Genomic DNA, 23,162 nt, shown 5'->3' on the forward strand with positions numbered 1-23,162 from the left:
CCAATTTGATGAATTCATTTATTATCTCTATGAGCACTATGAGCATTATTGTGGAATTTTCAAGATTTTCTGTATACAGGATCCTATCTGCAAACGGAAAGTTTTTCTTCTGCCTTTCCTATTTGCATACGTTTCTTTGTTGTTGTTATTTTGTTTTGTTGGTTTTTGTTTTTTTGGGGTTTTTTTTGTGTGTGTGACTACTGGGTCTGGCAAGAACTTCCAGTGCAATGTTAAATCACAGTGGTGACAGTGGGCATCCTTGTCTTGTTCCTGATCTAAGCAAGAAGGCTTTGTCTTCACCATTAAGTAGGACGGTAACTGTGGGGTTTTCATATATGCCCTTTTTCAGGTTGAGGAAGTTTCCTTCTATTTGTAGTTTTCTAGGTGTTTTTATCAGGAAAGGGTGCTGGGTTTTGTCAAATGTCTTTTCTGGATCAATTGAGATGAACATATGATTTTTTTCTCTTTCTTCTGTTAATGTAGGTTTATTTCTTTAACTGATTTAATTATGTTGAACAACTTTGTATACCAAGGATAAATTCCACTTGATCATAGTATATAATTCCTCTAATATGCTGTTGAATTCGGTGTGCTAGTAATTTTTTAAACATTTTTATTGTAAAATATATATATACAAAAAAAGCAATATATTTCAAAGTACATTATAACAAGTTGTTATAAAATAGATTTCAGAGTCTTGATATGGGTTACAGTTCTACAATTTTAGATTTTTCCTTCTAGCTGCACCAAGACACTGGAGACTAAAAGGAATATCAATATAATGATTCATCAGTCATATTCATTTGTTAAATCCTATCTTCCATGTTATAACTTCCACCTTCTCCTTTGATCTTTCTCCATAGCCCCTTTATTTGGGCTATTCCCATTTTAACTTTTTCATTTTGGAAGGGGCTGTTGATAATATGGGATGGGGGTGGAACTACTTGATGTTCTTGGAGAGGCTGGGTCCTCTGGATTTCAGGACTTATCTGACCTAGGAACCCATCTAGAGGTTGAAGTTTTCTGGAAACTAATCTTAGTGTGTAAAACTTTTGTAGAATCTCAGATAGAGTCCTAGATGTTCTTTAGGGCTAACAGGAATGATTTTGGTTGGGGGTTGGCAAACCATGGTAATTAGCAAAAAATATCTAGCTGAAACTTGTGTAAAAGTATCCTTCAGAATAGCCTGTCAACTCTATTTCAACTCTTTTAACCACTGATACCTTATTTTGTTACATTTCTTTTCCCTCTTTTGGTCAGGAAAGCATTGTCGATTCCACAGTGCCAGGGCCAGGCTCATCCCTGTGAGTCATATCCCACGTTGCCAGGGAGACTTTCACCCCTGGATGTCATGTCCCACATAGGGGGGAACCTAACGGTTTTACTAGCAGAGTTGGGTTTAGAGAGAGAGAGTCCACTTCTGAGTAACAAATAAGGTTTTCTGGAAGTAACTCTTTGGCGTAACTATAGATAGGCTTAGCTTCTCTGCTACAGAAATAAGCTTCATAAGAGCAAGCCTCAAGATCAAGGGCTTGGCCTATTGACTTGGGAATCCCTAATGTTTGCAACAGTATCAGAGCTTTCCCTAGTGTGTAAAGTTTAATAGTTCCACATTTTTTCTGCGGTCCTTCAAGGAACTTAGCCAACACTTTTTAATTATCTGCCAAACATAATCTGCATATCACATTAAGCTATACGAAATTACAATCCCTCATTCCCATTCTTTTAGCCTATTCTGGGCTCTGTGTGTTTGGGTTGTTTAGATAATCTATCCAGACAGATTGAATTAGATTATGTGCTAGTGAAAACTTAAATTTGGGACAAATAAACCTCTCTTCCTTTGGTCTCATAGAGTAAGTGAAGTTCTAAAATACGGGCAATGTCATCCTTACCCCTGTAATCTGATTTTCTTTAGTCCCAAACCAATCAACTTCATTCTTATCTCTAATTGAAGCCTGATCTCTTTTTTAGTTTCTTTTACAGTTGTTGTATGTGGCAATGCTGACTTTCAGAGCTGTAGAACTCCTACTCAGAGTCTTAGTAGCCAAAGTTCTAGAGAGATACAAAGTTATACATACATAGCACAACATCTCAAAGTCTAGAAACAACATTTACAGCTCTGGGCTAAATGTGACTACTATAAGAGTTGACAATCTAGGCCCCAACTTTCTTATAAGTATTTTCTAAAAGAGACCGTACAATATTTGTTCTTTTATTTCTGGTTTATTTTGCACTATATAATATCCACAAGGTTCATTTGCCTTGTTACATGTCTCACAACTTTGTTCCTTTCTGTAGCCACGCAATATTCCATCATATGTATACATCACAGTTCACCATTCTACTTCTCAGTCAATATATCCTTCAGCTATGTCCATCCATTGGGCATCATGTATAATGTCCATGCTCAATAGTCTGTCTCGCATTATCCTCACTTAGTTGTACAATCATCACCATTCTCAATTTTAGTTAGTTTTCATTGCTCCAAAGCGAAAAATAACTGATAAAAACACTCTTACTACATAGAAAATCCAAACTTCCCCTTAACTCTTGTCCTTCCCTATCCCCCATCACTTGCCCCTGGTATTGCTGTGGTACTGTTGATGTCTTCTTGTTAAATATAAGCCATAGCATGCAATAGTAGTTTTTCCCCTATACCTCTCTACTGTTAACTCTTTGTACAAGATTCATACCTTTGAAGTAATTCATGACAGAATTTATTTATATTTGTAAAGGTAATCAGTGGAATATATGGCTCTGTACAACCCCTTTCAATCATGTTCACCTTCAATATGACAATATTACATATAGACCCCCTAATGAATTGCCATCACTTCTACCCATTCCCTTACATTTAAGTTCAACCTCATTAGCTAACTGTTCACTCATCTCTAGCTTCCATGTATCTTTAGGTCCCCTACATTCTGTATTACAAGCCTCTGAATGACCTTTTCTAAGGTCATAAAAGTGAAATCATGCAGTATCTATCCTTTTTTGTCTGGCTTATTTCATCAGTATTATGTCCTTAAGATTCATCCATCTTGTCATGTGCTTCAGGACCTCATTTTGTCTTACTGCTGCATAATATTCCATTGTGTGTATATACCACATTTTGTTCATCCACTTGTCTGTTGATGGGTACTTGGACTGTTTCCATCTTTTGGTGATTGTGAATAATGCTGCTATGAACATTGGTGTGCAAATGTCTGATTGTGTCATTCTGTTCAGCTCATCTGGGTAAATACCGAGTATTGGTATTGCCAGGTCGTAGGGCAACTCGATATTTAGTTTTCTGAGGAACTGCTAAACTGTCTTCCACAGAGGTTATTCCATTATACATTCCCATGAGCAGTACATAAGTTGTTCCAATTTCTCCACATCTCCTCCAACATTTGTGGTTTCCTGTTTGTTTGATAGTAGCTATTCTTATAGGTGTGAGGTTTTGTCTCATTGTAGTCCTGATCTGCATTTCTCTTATAGCCAATGAAAATGAGCATCTCTTCATGTCCATTTTAGCCATCTGTATTTGTTCTTCTGAAAAAAAAGTCTATTCATATCTTTAGCTCATTTTACACTTGGGTTGTTTGTTCTTTTGTGGTTGAGTTGTATTATTTCTTTATATATATAAAATAACAAACCTTTATCTGATATATGATTTCCAAATATTTTCTCCCATTGAATTGGCTGTCTCTTCACCTTTTTGACAAGTCCTTTGAGGCACAGAAGCGTTTGATTTTGAGGAGTTCCCATTTATCTATTTTTTCTTTCTTTGGGTAGAAAGTTTAGGAAACTACCTCCTATTAGTAGGTATTGAAGATATTTTCTTTTATTTTCTACTAGGAGTTTTATGGTGCTGGCTCTTATATTTAGGTCTTTGATCCACTTTGAGTTAATTTTTGTATAGGGTATAAGGTATGAGTCCTCTTTCATTCTTTTTGGTATTGATATCCAGTTCTTCCTTGCCTTAATAATTTATTGAAAAAATTATTCTTTTGCAGTTCAGTGGATTTGGGGGCCTTGTCAAAGATCAGTTGACCATAGCTTTGGTGGTCTGTCTCCACAATCTCAATTCTATTCCTTTGGTCAATACTTGTATCTTTGTGCCACTACCATGATGTTTTGACCACTATGGTTTTGTAGCAAGCTTTAAAATCAGGAAGTGTTAGTTCTCCCACTTTGTTCTTCTTTTTTATGATATTTTAAGCTATTTGAAGACTCTTTCTCTTCCAAATGAATTTGATACCTAGCTTCCCAAGTCTTCAAAGTAGGTTGTTGGAATTTTGATTGCTATTGCATTGAATCTGTGGATCAGTTTGGGTAGAACTGACATTGTAACTACATTTAACCTTCCTATCCATGAGCAGGGAAGGTCTTTCCATCTGTTTACATCCTCTTTGTTATATTTTAGCAATGGTTTGTTGTTTTTTGTGTACAAATCCTTTTGTGTACAAGTACATCCCTAGTTAAATTTATTCCTAGTTATCTGATTCTTTGGATTGCTATTTTTTATGCAATTTTTTCCTTCATTGTCTCCTCAGTTAGGTCATTGCTTGTGTTTAGAAACATTACTGATTTTGTACATATTAGTCTTGTATCTTGCTACTTTGCTGAATTTGTTTATTAGCTCAAGTAGCTTTGTTGTAGATTTCTCAGGATTTTCCAAGTATAGTATCATGTCATCTGCAAATAATGAAAGTTTTACTTCTTCCTTTCCAATTTGGATGCCTTTTATTCCTTTTACCTGCTTGATTTCTCTAGAACATCTAGTACAATGTTAAATGATAGTGGTGGTAGAGGCCATCCTTGTCTCATTCCCAATCTTAGGGGGTAGACGTTCAGTCTCTCACCATTGAGTACAATACTGGCTATGGGTTTTTCATATGTGCCCTTTCTCATATTAAGGAAATTTCTTTCAATTCCTACCTTTTGAAAAGAATAAAGAATTTTGTCAAATGCTTTTTTAGCATGTCAAGATAATCATGTGATTTTTTCCCTTTAGATTCGTTAATATGTGCTGTATTACACTGATTGATTTTCGTGTTTTGAACCATCCTTTCATTCCTGGTATAAACCCCACTTGGTCATGATGTATAATTCTTTTAATGTGTCATTGAATTCTCTTTGCTAGTATTTTGTTGATAATTTTTGCATCTATATTCTTTAGGGAGATTGGCCTGTAGTTTTCCTGTCTTGTAGCATCCTTACCCAGTTTGGTATTAGAGTGCTATTATCTTCAAACAGAGTTAGGCAGTATTCCTTTTTCCTCAAATTTTTTGGAAGAGTTTGAGCAGGATTGGTGTTAGTTATTTTGGAATGTTTGATAAAATTTGCCTGTAAAGTCATTAGGTCCAGGGCTTTTCTTTTTAGGGAGTTTTTTGATGACTGATTGAATCTCTTTACTTGTGACTGGTTTGTTGAGAACTTCTATTTCTTCTCAAGTCAATGTAGGTTGTTTGTGTATTTCTAGGAATTTGTCCATTTCATCTAAGTTAGCATATAGCTCATAGTATCCTCTTATGTTTTTTTTAAATTTCTTCAGAGTCCATGATGACAACCTGTCTCACATCTGATTTTGTTTATCTGCATCTTCTCTCTCTTTTTCTTTGTCAGGTCCAGAAACTGAACATTCTACAAGCCTCTGCTATGAGTGAAGGGCCATTTCTTAAATGCAGTTTGTTTTATGATATGAACAATTGTACATATAGGCTTTTTTCTTATATTTTAAGAATTCATTTTTGAAAAAAATATTGCTAGCATTAATTTTGAAAATTTTCAATGTAATTGATCTTGGGAAATACTGGTCTAATACTGTGCTTCTCCAATTTAAGAACTCTTGGGTGCCTGAGAAGACTGTGGGAAATATGGTCTGTTTCATGGTTTGTGAAGGTCCTGGTGACAGTTAGCATCTGGGGCAACTCAGGCCAGAAGACAGCTCCGGGGAGGCTCCAGGGAAGGGTGAGCCCCCTTGGAGACTGTAACCGACGTCTCAGTTATGGATAATCATGTGGACAGTTGCATTCTTCTTTTGGCCAGAGCTCTACTCCAGGAAGTCTATTGGAAGCTCCAGAATTGTTATTGACCAATGGGGTAGGTTGTGGTCTTTACCACTTTAGACCAACCCCTACTACCTGAGCATTTGCTGCTAGTCCTGGGACACTGGGCATTAAAAAACGACAACTCTTGGCACAGATGCCCTTGAGGTTAGGTGAAGAGTTCATAGCCTAGGGACTGGGAAACCACACACTAGAGCAGGATTTCTCTACCTTGACCCTGTGGGCATCAGAGCTGGATCATTCTCTGTTAAGGGGGTGGGGGGGTAGGTGCTGTCCTGTGCACAGCAGGAGCTTAGCCGTGTCCCTGTTCTACCCAGTGGGTGCAGTGGCATCCTCTCAGTTGTCACCCATGCCTTCAGACACCGACCTCATGTCCCCTGAGAAACTAAATCACCCCCAGGCAAGAACCGCTGTGTCTGGATGTCATGTTTGCACATTTGCAAGACTCGGGGTCACTTCTGGCTGATGCAAGACTCAGGGTCACTTCTGGCTGATTCTGGAGGTAATGAGATAACCTGGATGAAGAGCCCACTCCCCCCACCCCCCAACTTGGAGCAAGAGGAGGAGTGAAGAGCAGTTGGGAGAAACCTGGCAGGCAGGTCAGTGGAACCAGTGGTTGGGGTGGAAGGGGGCCTGCAGGTACCGGTCAGGGACTATGGGGAGAAGAGAGAAGATGGGTGCCGAGATTCAGGCTGGTGGGGTGCAGTGCCGAGACCCTGTTCACAGGTAACTGAAAGAGCTATCTTAGCACAGAGCCCGGGTCTTCCCTGGATGGCTCTCTAGCTTCTGCCTTCCCCCTTTCTGGAGCAGACCATGTGCCCTTCTTAGCTTTAGACCTCCCCACATATTTTCCTCCATACCTTATAGAGAGAATCATGTGCATCTGTCAGTGAAGAAGTGAAGACAGATTAAAATTGTGTAGTCATTTATTCATTCGACAGACATTTATCAAGCACTGTTTCTTGTCATTCCCTGTTTCTTTTCTCTGAGAAAGCTGGCCATGTTCAACTCATTCCCCCTTCCCCGAGCAGTGAAATGCTGAGAGCCCTGTTATATCTCGGTGTTACTGAGCATTAAGAGGCAGAAAAGCAAATTGGTCTGGGGTGGAAAGCAGTACATATCAGGAGAGCCCAGAGGCTGCGCAAACCAGGGCCTCCGGCACCCCTTGAGACTTCTCAGCCCTGGGACCACTCAGGGGTATCACTGCAACTTGGGATTCACAGAGAAACAAGTCAGCCAGTGTCTGGGTTGGGAGGTACTTTCCACCTGTCTCACCTTGTCCCAGGCAGGGGCTGGCAAACATCCTGGCACAGCTGAGTGATGCCCCAGGCATCTGTGCCAAGAAGGCCACGTGTTCGTGTCCCTGGAGTGCCACGGCTGTGCTGAGTCAGCCCCGGACTGTCTGGCTGCCGTCTTGCTGCCCAGACCACAGTCCCAAGGTCACCTGTGCCCCCAGTCCCACTGCCCTGAACTTGGTGCAGCCCATACATGCTTAGCCGGGCACGGGAGTAGGGGTGGGGGTGAAGGGCTGCAACTGGGAGCCAACTCGGAGGAGCGTGTGGTCTTGTGGGACAGAGACAGACTCACTGCAGGTGTGACAACTGGCCTCAATGCTCTGGTCCATGAACCCGAGGATGGGAAAAGGGGAGGGGTCCTGACCACATCAAATGGGGAGAGGACCCTCATCTCCAGGGCAGCTGGGAGGTTCGGAAAGGCCTCCCAGAGGAAGTAAGATGCCCTCTGAGACCCGGGGAGCACAGAGAGGCAGGGTGGAGATCCTGCCCTGACCACGGGGGCCTGGGACCACCAAGCCGACCTGGGGACAGCCTCATGCCCCACCATGACCCACTGGTACTGAGTCTCTCCTTGAGTTTCCCCCCACCCACCCTAGTCCCGTTGTGCTCCTCTGCTGGTTTATCTTGCTTTGAGGCAGTGGGTGTGCTGTCTAGAGCCCGGCGTGGAGGCTAGTGGACCTGGGAGGGTTCCAGCCATCGCTTTGCCCTTAAAGGGCCACAGAGCCTGGGGTGGGCGAGGGGCATAGGCTCCAGGCACCTGGCATCTCTCCAAGAAAGGGGCTCCCTCACCGTGTCCACCAAGGATGCAGTGAGATGCTGTCACAAACGCCCGCAGAGCAAGACCCATGTGACCAGGAGTTCCCAGAACCCTTTTCCCCAAAGCCTCATGCAGGCGACTCAGTTTCCCCAGGAGCTGATGCATGGGGGTGTCAGCATGGCCCTGGCAGCAGCTGGTGGTAAAGCTGGGTGAATGCACCTGGACTGGGCTTCCCTGAGTGGGTGTCTTGTCACCAGGGCAGGCTGTAAACCTGGACTCCTGTCAGGGAGCCCTGGGGTGACAGGGGCTGCTGGTTCCTGTGAGGCCCGGAGCACCCCCTCCCCCCATGGGGCTCAGCTGGCACCTGACTCGACCCCCAGGGGTGGCCTCATGTGTCAGATGAAACACCTGCACCCTCCAGCTCTGATGTTTCCTTGACTCATTTAATATCTGCCGACCATTGTTGCTGGTTCTAAGTGTATTGTTTGTTTTCTTAAATTAAAAAAAAACATGTGCCAAGGGCTTGGTGTGCGGCAGTGCCCTCAAGGCCACTGCAGCCCAAGGGGGCGATGTTGGTGAATGGAGACCCCAGAGAAGTAGGGGTAAGGTAGACTTGGCATACCGCACCGACGAGTGAGGCACAGAGACTCCACTTCGTTGGGGGGCCGGGGAAGGCGCCCCTGAGAAAGCAGCACTGGCTGGGGGGCTGATAGTATTACCTGGACAAAGGGGACAGAGGGGGGCGTTGGGGGAGGACGCCTTGGCCGGGCCAGTCCTGTAGGCTGCAGGGGGCAAGCAGGAGGCAGGGGGCGCCCCGCCGGGCAGGTCCCAGGGACAGGGACAGGTCATTGGGACCACCTGGGCATCCCAGGGCTCAGGCAGGTAGAGTCGCTGCCCGTTCACGCGGGACAGTGTCGCTGTGTTTGCTCTTTGGTCCTGAGCGATGAGAAGCCAGTTGATGCAGTGTGGATGTGTGTGGCGGGAGGAGTGGCTGGCCAGGCAGCTGGAAAAACTTCTTGTGGCTGTGGAACGCTGATACCAAGTCAGAGAAGTGAAACTGGAAGGAGCTTTGAGGAAAAGGGTGTGATGGGCGAGAAGGCCCAGGTAGGGGTGGTCTTCATGGAACATCACGTGGGGCCAGCAGCAGGAAAGTTGGCCATTAATTTCAGGGGCCTTAGCTGCCTGCCACCCGATTTGGGGCTTTTATGACCGCAGACCCCTTTCATGCTGCAGGAAAGTGGGCGCAGAGCTGTAACGGGGAACAGGCCTCCCTGGGCACACCCTAACCCAGGCGGGAAGCCTCCCAGGCATCTGGGTACCAAAATCAGCCCCACAGCAGCCTTTTCTGTGAACTGGAGAACTGTACCTGGCATCTGAGACAAGTCTTTCCCACCACATAGGGGGAATGAAAGTCACATTTCTCTTGTTTTCTCTCTCTCTTCCTTCCAGGCTTATATTTGGCACCCTCTACCCTGCCTATTATTCCTACAAGGCCGTGAAGTCAAAGGACATTAAAGAATACGTAAGTAGTGCTGTTGGCTGATGGGATGAGGTGGGGGAAGCTGGGTATGAAGCGGTGGGGAAAGGGTGGGGGGAGGTGGGTTCCTCCCCTGGGGTGGCCACTGGCATCACAGCCAAGGAGTCCAGTCTTTGCTTTCCTCACAGAGCTCATCTGCATGGCCCTCTCACTGCCCAGGCCCCTCTCTAGAACCAGAGGGTTGAAGGGAGGAAAGCAGGGGATAGGGTGAGAGGAAACCCCAGCTCTGCCACAGGCCCCATTTGCCTTGGGCAAGTGACTTCCTCTCTTGGAGCCTCAGTCTGTGTGTCTAGAAAACACTCTGTGGACTGTAAAGTACCTTTCATGCATCTTTACAGTCTGGCATCACGGGAGGCATGCAGGTGGGTTCTAGAGGCTGTCAGCGTTGGGTTCTGTGCTCGCTCGAGCCCCACTCCAGTTCTACGACCTGAGCACTCCACCTGTGGCTTTGTAAGCTTGTTGAGGTCAGAGGCCGCCCACCATCCCCTTCCTGCTTCCCACCACCCAGTGGAGGGCTGAGCATGTGGGAGAGGGTCTGGGGTGTGTACTGGTTTGGAGGGTTGTGTTAGTTAATTACTGCTTGCAGATTTGGGTGCTCCAGTCTCCAGGCCTGGATGTACAGGAGGATTGTCAGGTCACCCCAACCGACAAGGACCTGTGTGGTATGGGCAGTGAAGCACAGAAACCTGGGTCAGCATGCAAAGGACATGGCTTTGGGCATCAAGAGATCTGAGGTCGAGTCCTGGCTCTGTCCTACATCTGACTAATGCAATGCTGGACAAGTTGCTTAACTTCCAAGAGCCTCAGACAGGGGCATAACCCCACTCCCACCTCCCAGTGTCATGAGGCACAAAGGTCCTTGCTTTCCCTCTTGGACTCAGATGTCACTTGGCAAATTCAGTGTAAGCAAATAAATAATTCAAAGTAGACTTGGAAAGTTGTTCTTCCTAAGCTTTCCCAGAACATCCTTATGATGAAACTGGCCACCTCCAGATCAGCCGCAAACACAACTGACCCTCGCACTCACCTAGGTTCCTTTCTCCGCTTGCATTTTGCTGCTTCCAAACTGGGGCTCCAGACAGGGTGTTTTCCGGACTATAAATAGCTGTTAAGTCGCAAGCCCAGAACCTCGTGATTTTCAATTGACTGGGCAGCCTCTTCTAGGTCTCCTTCTCCAGGCCCCTTCCAGCCTACAGTGCAGGCAAGCTGGTCTGATCCTCTGCTTTGCAGGGGCGGAAACTCAGTTCTGCCAGCTTGTTCAAGGAGGTCAGAGTCTGGTGAATTGTCTTGCTGTGTGACTCAACTCACAGGAGCCTGGTGTGGGACTAGAATGGCAATACATTAATTTAGATTGAAAAATACAGCTGACAAACAGAGCAGATGCTTGTGTTGGCTGGCAAGCTCACGCTTTTCCCAGGAGGAAATGCTTCTTGAGAATTTAAATGACTTCTTAGCAAAAATAGAATCGGATGAAAGGAGCTGAGCAGTATTAGGGAAAATCCTCTTCCTTTCTCCACACTTGTGCACATGTGCACACACACACACACTCTCCCACACCCTCACACAATCCTTTGTTTACTTCTGTGCCCTCCTTTTGACTTCTAGACCCTTTGTCTGAGAGAGAAACCTGTGCATTTCCTTAGACTCCTGCCTGTCCCCTCCCTCCCTCCCTCCCCGAGATGCAAACCTGGTGGGTGACTAAGACCCTTCAACTCTGTCCCCTTGGCCACCTTTCAGGCCAGGTCTCTCCTTCTTCTCTGAAGGCGACGTCCTTAGATAAGGTTCCTGTCATTTCTTCCGTGGGTTGTTATAATAGCCTCCTGTATCTGTCGTCTTATGTCACAAACTACCACAAATTTAGTGATTTAAAACAATACAAATTTTGAATGAAATAAGCCAGATACAAATGGACATTTACCCCTTTGGCTACCCAACACCTACATCCACTCCTTTCCCCCTATTATGACTTTAAAATAACATAACAAGAATTCTATATTCATTTACTTGCCAGATGCACATTTCTCCTCTTACTGAGCCCAGTTTCCAGGTCTTGTATCTCTGAGCAGTCTTCTCCTCCTGTGGCTCTGCCATGACCATGCCTTAACATCTAGCCTTCCAGAAAACTAGGTTGCAGAGTAAGCCAGCACTGACACACCCATATGCTATATTAGGGGGGAGAAAGAGACAATAAAAATAGAATTAATGAAAATATTTAAATCCACATAACACTGAGGGGAAGAGAACGTGGATAGACACTACAGTTCTTATTTATGCAACAGGTCATAATGCAATAGCTTGTGTTTATGTCTTGTGTTAACAGTAAAATCATGACTCTTGTAAAAATTTTTAGAAAGTAAAATCATGACTCTTGTAAAAATATTAAGTTAACATCTGGTACGGATTTTGTTAAGCTCATTAATTGATGAGGACACCAGTAAAGTGTTAAAAAAAAAAAAAGTTCAAAGGAGACGCCAAAAAACAGAAGACATAAATAATTAGGAATGTTGAAATGAATTTATTAGATTTATTTCTTAGGGGGTGGGAAGAGCAAATGTATCTCTACTGGGTAAAATTCATTTGCAACCCTGGATAAAAACCATTAGCATTGCAGTCGGTTTTCTATAACTTACAAAGCTGTAAAATATCTCAAAGACATTGAAAAGCAAGACCCCTGTTCAATTAGCATAACCTGAAAGCACATGCTGGCAATCTAACAGTCCACAGTTCACCCTTAAGTCTCGTAAAATTTTCCTGGTACTTCCTTCTTCTACCACCCAGTTCCTACTCCCTTTGCTTTCAGTTAGAGCTTTTTTGAGTGGGGTTCCTTGTCCTGTGATGTGGCCCAAATCTTTCCCCCTTAGGAATCTGACAGTCTTGTCTCTGCTCCTACTTCACTGGCACCCTTTTGTACCCCCTGGTGGAAGCACCCATCTCTCAGACACTAAAATTGTTAAAAAGCAGAGCCCAGAGATGTGGGGTGAAAAGCACAACGGTTGTACGTGGCTTGGGCCAGGGGTTCTCAGGCTTCATTGTGCATGGAGCTCACTAGGGGATCTCCCTGAAGTGCAGATTGTGACTCAGCAGGTCTGGGTGGGGCCTGGGACTCTGTGTTTCAAACAGGCTCCCAGGTGGTCCCTGTGTTGCTGTTTCATGGACCACACTTCAAATGGCAAGGAGCTGGGCATTAGGCTTACTCATAAGAAATACCACCCACATTTCCTTGGGTCCTGAACCTCTGCTTGTGGCTCAGCAGCACCATATGTGGGTCACTGGGTCAGAGAAGAGCTGGCCCTTCAGGATAGCCCCACAGTCTCACAGGATGCTGACCCCCACCTGCTTCACTTCTGGGACCCTCCAGTGCTGCCCTTGTGCAAACTGGGCATCATGAGACCAGTGACTCCCCATGGCATCAGCTTTGTCCTATTTCTTTTGTGGTCAAAAAGTGTCCTTAGCTGGAAGCAGAGTTGGATAGGCTGCACCAATGTGAAAAGGGCCCTCTGTAAACCCACAACTTGCTGTGTGGCTGCCAAAAGCGTGGCTATGGGAGGAGCAAGTCCACTGCAGAATAAATAAGCATTTCAGGAATGACCCTGTGCTGAATGTAGAGCTAGGGCAACATCCTGGAGAGGCTTGGCCACTGCTCTTGGCGCATCGGTCTCCCGGCAGTTGTGGTGGAGGTCCGCCTTGGCGAGATTCCTTGTAGCTGAGCCTGTCTGCCACCTCTGTCACTCCCTCATGGCCTCTTTTATATATGAGTCCACGGAACCCCCACTGCGTCGCATCCACTTGGCTCCTGAGAACCTCCTCTGCTCTAGTGTTCTTTGGAAGAGCATTGGCAGGGGCAGATGCTTTCTCTGGCCCCATGCTCATCCTTCCCAAACCAACTTAACACCAGTGGCTCAGCCTGGCCCCTTCCAAGCTCAGTGGCTCTGGCCACACTCTCACCACGTCACCTCAGATCATCCTCCTGCCAAGAATGTCCCCACTCTCACTGCATCAGGGCCTATGTCACTTGGTCATAGGGAGTTCTCCGCAAGACTGAAACAGGGCCCAGATGCCATAGGGCCTGCAAAGGGCTCGAGAAATTTAGTGGACTGGCATCTAGCAGAGCTGCAATGGGGGCGGCTGTACCTGCTGCTTCCCCAGCCCATGGGTGAGACCTTCGCAGGCCGCCAGGAGCCTGGGGCAGGATCTGTGGCAACTGAATCCCAACCAGTCTCCCTTGGGGGCCCAGGGAAGTTCTCCCAGCTCTGTTGCCCACCCTCAACTCCGGAGTCTTTTGCAATGCCCTATCCTAGCTGCTCATTCCTTCCGGATTCCACCTCTGCCCAGTGCAGAGGGAGTCCTCAGCCATGCTATCCACTTGCCACTAAGAGTTGCTCAGATCACTACCTCTCAAATCAGCTGTAGCCCCCTCCCCTTATTCTGGGTGTCCGGAGGCCCATGCTCTGCCTCTCTCACAGGGGAGTTTGAATACAGTCCCCCCAACCTTGGAAAATAATGGCCTCACTGAGTCCCCTGAGGCATGATGGGGAAAACCATTTCCTGGTCATTTTAGGTGAACCTGGTTTCCATCTTTGAGTCACCCGTGTTCTGGTTACCTGGTTAGGCTCAAAGACTCATTCTCAGGTCTGCCTCTATGGCAGAAAGCATTATAAATTAGGAGAGTACTTGATGGAAGCTTCCTCAGACGGACTCGCCAAGGCCCTTCCCTGCTGAGGCTCCCTCCTCTGTCAGCAGCCCTTTACCCTCAATTTTGGTCTTGCTTTTGCAGGCCTGCTGGGTCTCCTTGGATGCTCTCCTGGTCCCGGAGACCACTCTCAGCCACAGTGGAATGCAGTCTCTTCTCCCTCTTTACTTTCCTGCTGCTCCAAGTGGCTCCATAATCACCAGACACTCATGCCCTTATGTCGGCAGTCCCCTTCCGTCCCCTGAACACCAGGCATTCATTCCACAGCCTCTCAGGAAGGCCTGTTAGTTTGCAGGCTAATTCTGTCCTTTCTTATCTCAAAATAGGCACATGGACAAGTATTTCCCAAAGAACACTCAGTCTTTTTCAAACCATCATTCATTTCCCATTTGCAGTCCCAACATGTCAATTCAGTCACTCAAAACATATTTATTGAGAAAATAAATTTATTGAGTGCCTGCTATGTGGTGGGAATAGTTTAAGGTATTAGGGCTATAATGACGTGTGAAAGGAATTGTTTTCCTCCCTCAGGGAACTTAGAGTCTAGTGAGAAAAGCAGAGGACAATCAAGTAATTTCAAGTCAGAATGGTGAGGGCATTGGGCAGGATGAAGTGCCCCAAATGTGGGCACTCAGGGAAGGCTTCCTAGAGGAAATGACTTAGGCTGAGCTCTGCAGGCTGAAATCTGGAAGTGGAGAAGGCTCTGCCCAGGGAACTGGAAATTGGAGAGGGAGGGCTAGAGAGGAGAGATTAGAGATAATCTGCAGCCAGCTCATGGGAGGCTTCATAAACCAATTTAAGGAATTTAGATTTAACAACAATAAGGGGTTCTCGGGTGTTTTACGCTAGCGATTTGGATCAAGGAGGATTATTCTGACGGGAGCATGGAGGACAGATTGGGGAGAAGATCAGGCATGAGACTCTAGGTCTATTCCAGGCAGGAGAAAGTGGTGGTCAGAACTATGGAAAAGACAGAGGAGATAAAAGAAAAGATAGATTCAAGAGAAATAAGAGGGGGGAGTGACAGAGCTCAGTGGCTGGTGAACTCTGTTAGGTGTGGAATGCAAGGTTTCCCCAGGGAAAGCATCTAGTCTTGAGTAAGAAGCAACTGTCTAGGACAGAGCTCTAGGGAGAAATTGATGAGCCTGAGAAGTGGTCACAGAAAGAGGAAAACCAGGACAGTTGTGCTGTTGCAGGAGCTGTTCAAGGAGTAATGTCTGGTAAGTCAAGTAAAAAGAACTGGGAAAGATCCTTGAACTCCCTTGTGTGTTACCAGGAGGCTGTGGAAGCAAGGTGTGGTGGATTGCAGGGTAGTGAGGTGGTGAGGAAGTCCAGGCACACGTATAGATGACTCTCAGGGGCTAAGGGTGGTGTCTCAGTCTGCCAGAGCTGCTGTAACAAAGTACCCTAAACCGTTTGGCTTGAACAATAGAAATGTATTATTTCCCAGTTCTCGAGGCTAGAGGTGTGTGATCAAGGGGCCAGGCTTTCTCTAAACCGGGAGAATCATCCACACCCCTCTCCTGGCTTTTGGTGGGTAGGGGCAAGCCACAACACTTTTTTGCTTCTGGCAGCATAATTTAATCTCTGCCTCCAGCACCTGGCTGTCTTTCTCTCTCTCTGCCTCTCCTACCGAATTTCCTCTCTCTAAGGACACCAGTCATGCTAGATTAAGGGCCTGTCCTAACCCAGTTTGGCCTCATTTTAACTATTACCATCTTCAAAGATCCTATTTATAGGGAAACTCACTTCACAGGGCTGGGATTTAGGACAGGAACTTGTCTTTTTGGAGGGTATGATTCAATCCATAGCAGGTGGTGTCAGGGAAAGGGGTTTTTCGTTGTTGTCCTTGTGCTTTGTTTTTAATTGAAGACATTAGAGCACGGTTTCAGTGCTGAAAAGAAAAAGCCTGCGGAGAAGGAATCCAGGCTCCTGACTGAGTGTCTGGAATCTGGGGATGGGAGCGCCTCCTCCCATGCCACAGGCTTTACAGCCGGACAAAATCCTGTGCCCCCTCCTGGGGAGTCTGTCCTGCCACACGTGACCTTGGCAGCATGCAGCGTCTCAGGCAGCAGTTCCTGTTGATAGACAACCAGCCACCGCCCAGGAGACATTCTGGGTTTTCTGAGTAAAGAAGCCTTCTCAAGGAGCCAGGCAATCCATTCAGACTCAGTTTTAAAAGATATTTTTACCGGGTGTAGAATTCTAGGTGGACTTTTTAACCCCTTTCTTCCGGTCTTTATTGTTTCTAATGAAAAGTTCACTATGATTCTTACTGTTTTTACCTGCATGTAATGTGCCTCCCTCCCCCCCACCCCTGATTTTTAGGATTTTTCCTTTTTTAGTCACTTTTACCATGATGTGCCTAGGTTGATTTCTTTTGTATTTATCTTGCTTGGGGTTCATTGAGATTTCTGTTCTATAGGTTTACTACTTTTGATCAAATTTGGAATATTTCAAGCTAGTATTTCTTCAGATACTTTATCTGGCCCATTGTCTTTTTCCTCTACTTCTGAAATTCTAAGTACATGCATATTAGACTGCCACGCTGTTTTGTTTTTTTCAATCTAGTCTTCAGTCTGGATGATTTCTGTTGGCTCATCTTCCGAGTTCATGGATCTGCTATTAATCCCATCCAATAATTTTGATTTCATGTATTGTGTTTTTCAATTCTAGGATATCATTTGGTTATTTTTAAAAACTGTTGTTGTTTTTTTTTTTTTTTGAGTTTTCTACTCTTCCCAGAAATACCCCATCTCTTCACTCATTATGTCTGAGTATTTTTAAATATATTCAGTATATTTAAAATGTAACACAGACCCTCATCATTTTCCTCCTAGCATAAGCATCTTTGTAAGTGGTGACACAAGAAAGTTTAAAACCTTTGTTAAGAGGTTGCTTCATTAATTCATTAATTGTGGGCTCATTGATTTTATTATTTTATATTTATCTACATATAAATAGGCCAAATGATTTTTCCTATTGGTTTCAAGATAAAGTGCTTACAAAATGTGCTGTTGTTTGTCATTTGAGCTTTTTTTTTTTTTTTTTTAGTAGCAGCTTTGTTGAGATATAATTCACCTGCCATAAACCTCACCCTTTAAAAGCATATAATCCAGTAGTTCTTAGAATACACACAGTTATAAAACCATCACTACTAATTTCGGAGCATTTTTATCACCGCAAAAAAGAAACCCCTCACCCATTAGCAATCACTCCCCATACCTCCCTCCCCCTTCCCAGCCTTTGGAAACCACAATCTACTTTCTGTCTCTATGGTTTTGCCTATTCTAGACATTTCAAGTAAACAATCACACAATATGTGTCCTTTTGCAACTGACTTCTTGCACTCAGCATAATGTTTTCAGGGTTTATCCATATTGTCGAATACATCAGTACTTCATTTTTTAATGACTGTACATGTTTTATGAATATACTGTATTTTTAGTTGATGGACATTTGGGCTGTTTCCACATGCTGTGAGCACAGGCTGCATACAAGGCTTTTTGTGTGTGAGCGTGTATTTTCAGTTCTGTTGGATAGATAACTAGGAGTGGAATTGCTGGGTCTTATGGGAACTCTCTATTTTTAACTTTTTGAGGAACCACCAAAGTATTTTCCACAACAGCTGCACCATTTTTAAATCCACCCCAGGAATGTAGAAATGTTCCACTTTCTCCACATCCTCAGCAACACTTATTTTCCACTTTTTTGATAGTAGCCATCCTAGTGGGGTACAGTTTTATCTCCCTATGGTTTTGGTTTGCATTTCTCTAAAGGCTAATGATATTGAGCATATTTTCATATGCATGTTGACCATTTGTATGTCTTTTTTTTTTGGAGAAATGTTTATTCAAGTCCTTTGCCCACATTTAAAAATCAGGTTATCTCATTATTGTTGAGTTATGATAATTCTTTATATATTCTGGATACTAGACCCTTATCAGGTATCCGATTTGAAAATATTTTCTCCTACCCTGTGGTTTGTCTCTATGCTTTCTTGATTAATGTGCTTGAAAGCACATAGATTTAATTTTGTGCTTTCTTGAAGCACAAAAGTTTTAAACTTTGGTGAAGTCTAACTTATCTATTTTTATTTCATTGTGTGTGCTTTTGGTGCCATATCTAAGGAACCATTGCCTAATCCAACATCATGAAAATGTACTGCTATGTTTTCTTATGAGTTTTATGTTATGGTTTTAGCTTTTACATTAGGTCTCTGATTCATTTTGTGTTAATTTTTGTATATAGTGTTAAGTACAGATCCAACTTCATTCTCCTATATGTAGATGTCTAATTGTCTCAGCACATATTTATACTTTTTAAAGTCCTTTTCTGCTAAAGCTAACATCTATTACGTCTGTGGATCTGTTTCTGTTGACTGATTTTTTTTTTCTTAACCGTGGATTACGTATTCCTATTCCTTCATAGTTTATATCTTTTTTTTTTTTGTCAACTAGACAGTGTGTATTGTATACTTCATATATTATGACTGGGCTGGACGATGTTTTGAACTGGACTGGACTTTATATCTTCTTGTAAGGAGTGTTAGGTTTTATTCTAGCAGGTAGCTAAATTTCTGGCTGAGCACTTTGACCTTATGGTAGTTAGATTTTACATTTTGGGGAAACTGGTATATTTCAGGTTTGCCCTTAGACTTAGGGCCAATATTATAGTCATGGGAGGTAATCTTTTTTATATAAATATTTTTATTGATAAAGCGACATACAAAAATTCTTAACATACAAACATTCCATACATGGTGTACAATCAGTGGCTCACAATATCATCACATAGTTGTGTTTTCATCACCATGATCTTTTCTTTAACATTTTCATCACCCCAGAAAAAGAAATAAAAAAGAAAAAAGAAAAAAATCATATATACCCTACCCCTTACCCCTCCCTCTCATTGCCACTAGTATTTCCATCTACCCAATTTATTTTAACCTTTGTTCCCCCTATTATTTGTTTATATTTTTATCCATATTTTTCACTCATCTTTCCATTCACCAGAGAGAAGGCACATCAGACACAAGGTTTTCACAATCTCACAGTTACATTGTAAAAGCTAAATCATTATGCAGTCATCTTCAAGAAACAAGGCTACTAGAATACAGCTCTACAGTTTCAGATACTTCCCTCTAGCCATTTCAATACACCATAAACTAAAAAGGAGATATTTATATAATATATAAGATCCAGGATAACCTCTCCACTCTGAAATCTCTCAGCCACTGAAACTTTATTTTTTCTCATTTCTTTCTTTCCCTTTTTGGTTAGGAAGGTTTTCTCAATCCCTTGATGCCAGATCCTGGCTCATGGTATTTCTGACCCACGTTGCCAGGGATATTTATACCCCTGGAAGTCATGTCCCACGAAGAAGGGGAGGGCAGTGAGTTCAAACTTGCCAAGTTGGCTTAGAGAGGTCACATCTGAGCAACAAAAGAGGTTCTCTGAGGGTGACTCTTAGGCATAATTTTAAGTAGGCTTAGCTTATCCTTTGCAGGAATAAGTTTCATAGGAGCAAACTCCAAGATCGAGGGCTCAGCCTATTGATTTGTTTGTCTCCACTGCTTACTTTGATATCAGAAATTCTCCAAATGGGAAAGTTGAATATTTCCCCCTTTCTCTCCATTCGCCCATAGGGACTTTGCAAATACTTCTTTATTCACTGTCCAAATCGCTCTGGGATTTATTGGGGCATCACACTAACCTGGACAAATCAACAGAATCTCATGCCCTATTCAAGATTCTATATACTTATGGTGTTCAACTAAACTGACCATACAACTTAAATTAGGAAATGCACTACTGAAAATATAAATTTGCACCAAATAAGCATCTCTCCCTTTATGCTCACACAGAAAATGGATGTTATCATTCTTTACCCAGTCTTCTGATTTACCTTAGTCCTATCCAGATCAGCTTCATTCATACTCAATGCTGATTACTTTTTCAACTGTTTAAACAGTTCCTATATGGGGTATTACTGACTTTCATAGCTTCAGAGCTCTAACTCTTGAGTTTCAGGTGTCACATAAATACCCAAAGTTTCTGGGAAAGACCGAATACAAACAGCTCAGTATCTCAGAATTTAGAATTAACAGTTACACCTCCCGGATATATGTGACTGCTGTATAGACCTTACAGTCCAGGACCCTTGACATAAGGCCCAACCTGATAACACATGCTCTCGACTTTAGTTCACTGAGTATATATTATAATTCGTCCATATGAGTGAGGCATGATAATATTTGTCTTTTCATTCCTGACATTTCATTCAACATATAGTTCTTAAGGTTCATTCATCTAGTTACATGCCTCACAACTTCATTCCTTCTTGCTTCTGCTCAGTAGTCCATTGTATGTATTCACCACAGTTCCCCCTTCCATTCCTCAGTCATTGTATCCTTTGGCCACCTCCATTCTTTGTGGATCACCAGCACTGCTACTAAAAACACCAGTGTGCAAATGTCTATTTGTGTCCCTTGGGAGGTAATCTTTACTTCTAAAGCATGACCCTTCTGGCTTTTCTATGGAAATCCTGTAATGCTTACCAAGTCTCTCTAACTTAGCAGGACTTAGTTCCAAACTGTCTCCCTTATTGTAGGCAGAAACTGAACCCCTGCTCAACTCTTTCAGCTTCCCACTGGTTTTTTTTTTTACCCAGTCTCTTAGAATCTCACCTGAGTTTGTACTTGTGGGGTCAGCCAAGGATCTGAACGGGATTTATGTGTGGATTTTGGTGCTTATCCCATTGTGGTTTCCTTTTCTCCAGGATTTTTGCCTTTCAGTTTCCAGCATCTCTGGCAGTTGCAAACTCCATTCTCCAACTCCTTAGGCCAATAAGTCTTTGGATTTCTGCTTGAGTTCCCTTGCCACATAAATTTGGATCTAACCCAGTGTAGTTCCCTTATTTATAGAGTTTAATCCCTTCCAGTTTCTGCCTGCTTTTGGTAGCTCTCCCGTGTCTTCACACAGTTCTTTTAAATAGTTTGTTCAGAGTTTATATTGTTACTGGCAGGATGAATAGTCTAATACAAACTGCTCCATCCTTACCAGAGGACAGGAGGAGCTGACTAAGGACTTTGGGCTTTGCTTTCAGGCTAGAAGATTTTAAAGGGAGAGTGGTCAAGCGTGTTGGTGCTGGGAAGAGTAACATGGTTGCGGCTTGTAGGAGGGGCTGGTGGAGAGAAAGTCAAGAGACTAGGGGAGCAGCTCAGAGGCTTCTGCAGTTTTGAGGAGAGTGGACAAGTCCTTCACAGGAGGAAGGAAAATAAATGGGCAGGTGGGAGAGAGTAAAAGAAAGTCCTCCCAGAGGAAAAGGGTTCTTAAGTGATTAGCGATCTGTACCACCACACCATCTCAGAGTCTGGCCTGCTTCAAATTCAGTCCAAGTGGCTGGGCAACCGTGGCGCCATGGCAGAGTTCTCGCCTGCTATGCCAGAGACCCAGGTTCGATACCCAGTGCCTGCCCATGTTAAAAAATCAGTCCAAGTAAGTTTTACAGAAGCCTGAAGAGTTCATTCATTGCAGGTTAGTCCTGGAAAAAGGACCCAGATGAAGGCTCTATGGCCTTGGTCTACAGTTTCCTGGTTCCCTGAGGGCCATGGAGGGCAGCCCCTGGGTCGAATGGATCCCACGTGAGGTTGGGTGTGGAAGCCCAGGTCCGATGCTAGCCCTGGGAGGGCAAGGGAGAGGGTCACGGAGGCAGGCCTGGCCCCGCCTCAGCATCCACCATCTGGGCAGCCATTTGTCCTGCCCATTTCTGCTAGCGTGTGTACTGTCTCTCCCACCAGGTCAAATGGATGATGTACTGGATTATATTTGCGCTTTTCACCACAGCAGAGACCTTCACAGACCTCTTCCTTTGTTGGTGAGTACACAGCACTGGACGCTTCCGGGAGCCACTGGGCCTAGGATCAGGAGAGGCAGGAGGTCCTGGAACCAGCTTCCAGCCTTACCATGGCCTGGGATGGAGGAGACAGAAGCCAACTGGAACAGGTTTCAATAAATTAGTTTACGAAAGGTATTATTCCGGTGAATATTTATGGAATGACCTTATATGAGCAGGTATTGTTCCAGGAACTGGGTATAGAGGTAAACACAAGGCAGAAACAGCTCCTCAGTGAACAGAGGTGGTGAAGAAGCCTCCACCTGGTAGATGGAGAGGGGAAAATTTACACGAAAGTGAACCATAAAGAGGTCGTTTTCCTCCCATGCTGTTCCTACCACTTTTCACAGTGGTGTATCCTTTAAAAAAATTTGTACGCACACGCAGTAATTTTTTTTTTAGCCATAGTAATATCATGTACATCACTATTGTCACTGCTTTTTTTTAAATCTTTTATTTCTCTTTTTGTTTGCTTCTGATTTTTTTTGTGTGCTTATTTTATTTTTTCTTGTCACTTTGCTTTTTAAACTAATTTTGGAAGTACTTTCACATGAGCATAACTAGATCTACCTATCTTTTGATGGCCATATATAATTTCATAGCAGAGATAAACTATGGTGTATTTAACCATTAACCATTCCCCCTTTGATGGACATTTAGGTTGGCTCCAATGTTTCTGTCTCTTAGAGACATTGCAGCCATGACTGACACTGGGCAATTAAAAAGTATAAACTATGTCACTGCATTGATTACATTGTGTCTTCTTACGTGACAGAAGTACAAATGGTGTAGAGCATCCTGTTTGCATTTAAAGAGTATGAGTTTGAGCACATATGCATATACACTAAAAGTAGTGTGGCAGGGCACTCCCCAAGCAGTTAAGCAGACTATTTCCACAGTTTGGAGCTCTGGAGTTGACCTCACATCTGCGTGT

General features: G+C 43.8%; 1 protein-coding gene across 2 annotated transcripts in view; it reads left to right on the forward strand.

Annotated features, from left to right (window-relative positions):
* The window catches only part of REEP1 (receptor accessory protein 1), a 114,083-nt gene that overhangs the window by 51,899 nt on the left and 39,022 nt on the right, over window positions 1-23,162 (forward strand). For both annotated transcript variants that reach the window (XM_077134843.1, XM_077134844.1), the window contains exons 2-3: window positions 9,555-9,627; window positions 22,134-22,210. In XM_077134843.1, coding sequence (XP_076990958.1) covers window positions 9,555-9,627; window positions 22,134-22,210 — 150 coding nt within the window. The remainder of the gene's footprint in view (window positions 1-9,554; window positions 9,628-22,133; window positions 22,211-23,162) is intronic.

The sequence above is a fragment of the Tamandua tetradactyla genome, chromosome 17 (genome assembly GCF_023851605.1).
Source record: "Tamandua tetradactyla isolate mTamTet1 chromosome 17, mTamTet1.pri, whole genome shotgun sequence".
Classification (NCBI taxonomy): Eukaryota; Metazoa; Chordata; class Mammalia; order Pilosa; family Myrmecophagidae; genus Tamandua; species Tamandua tetradactyla.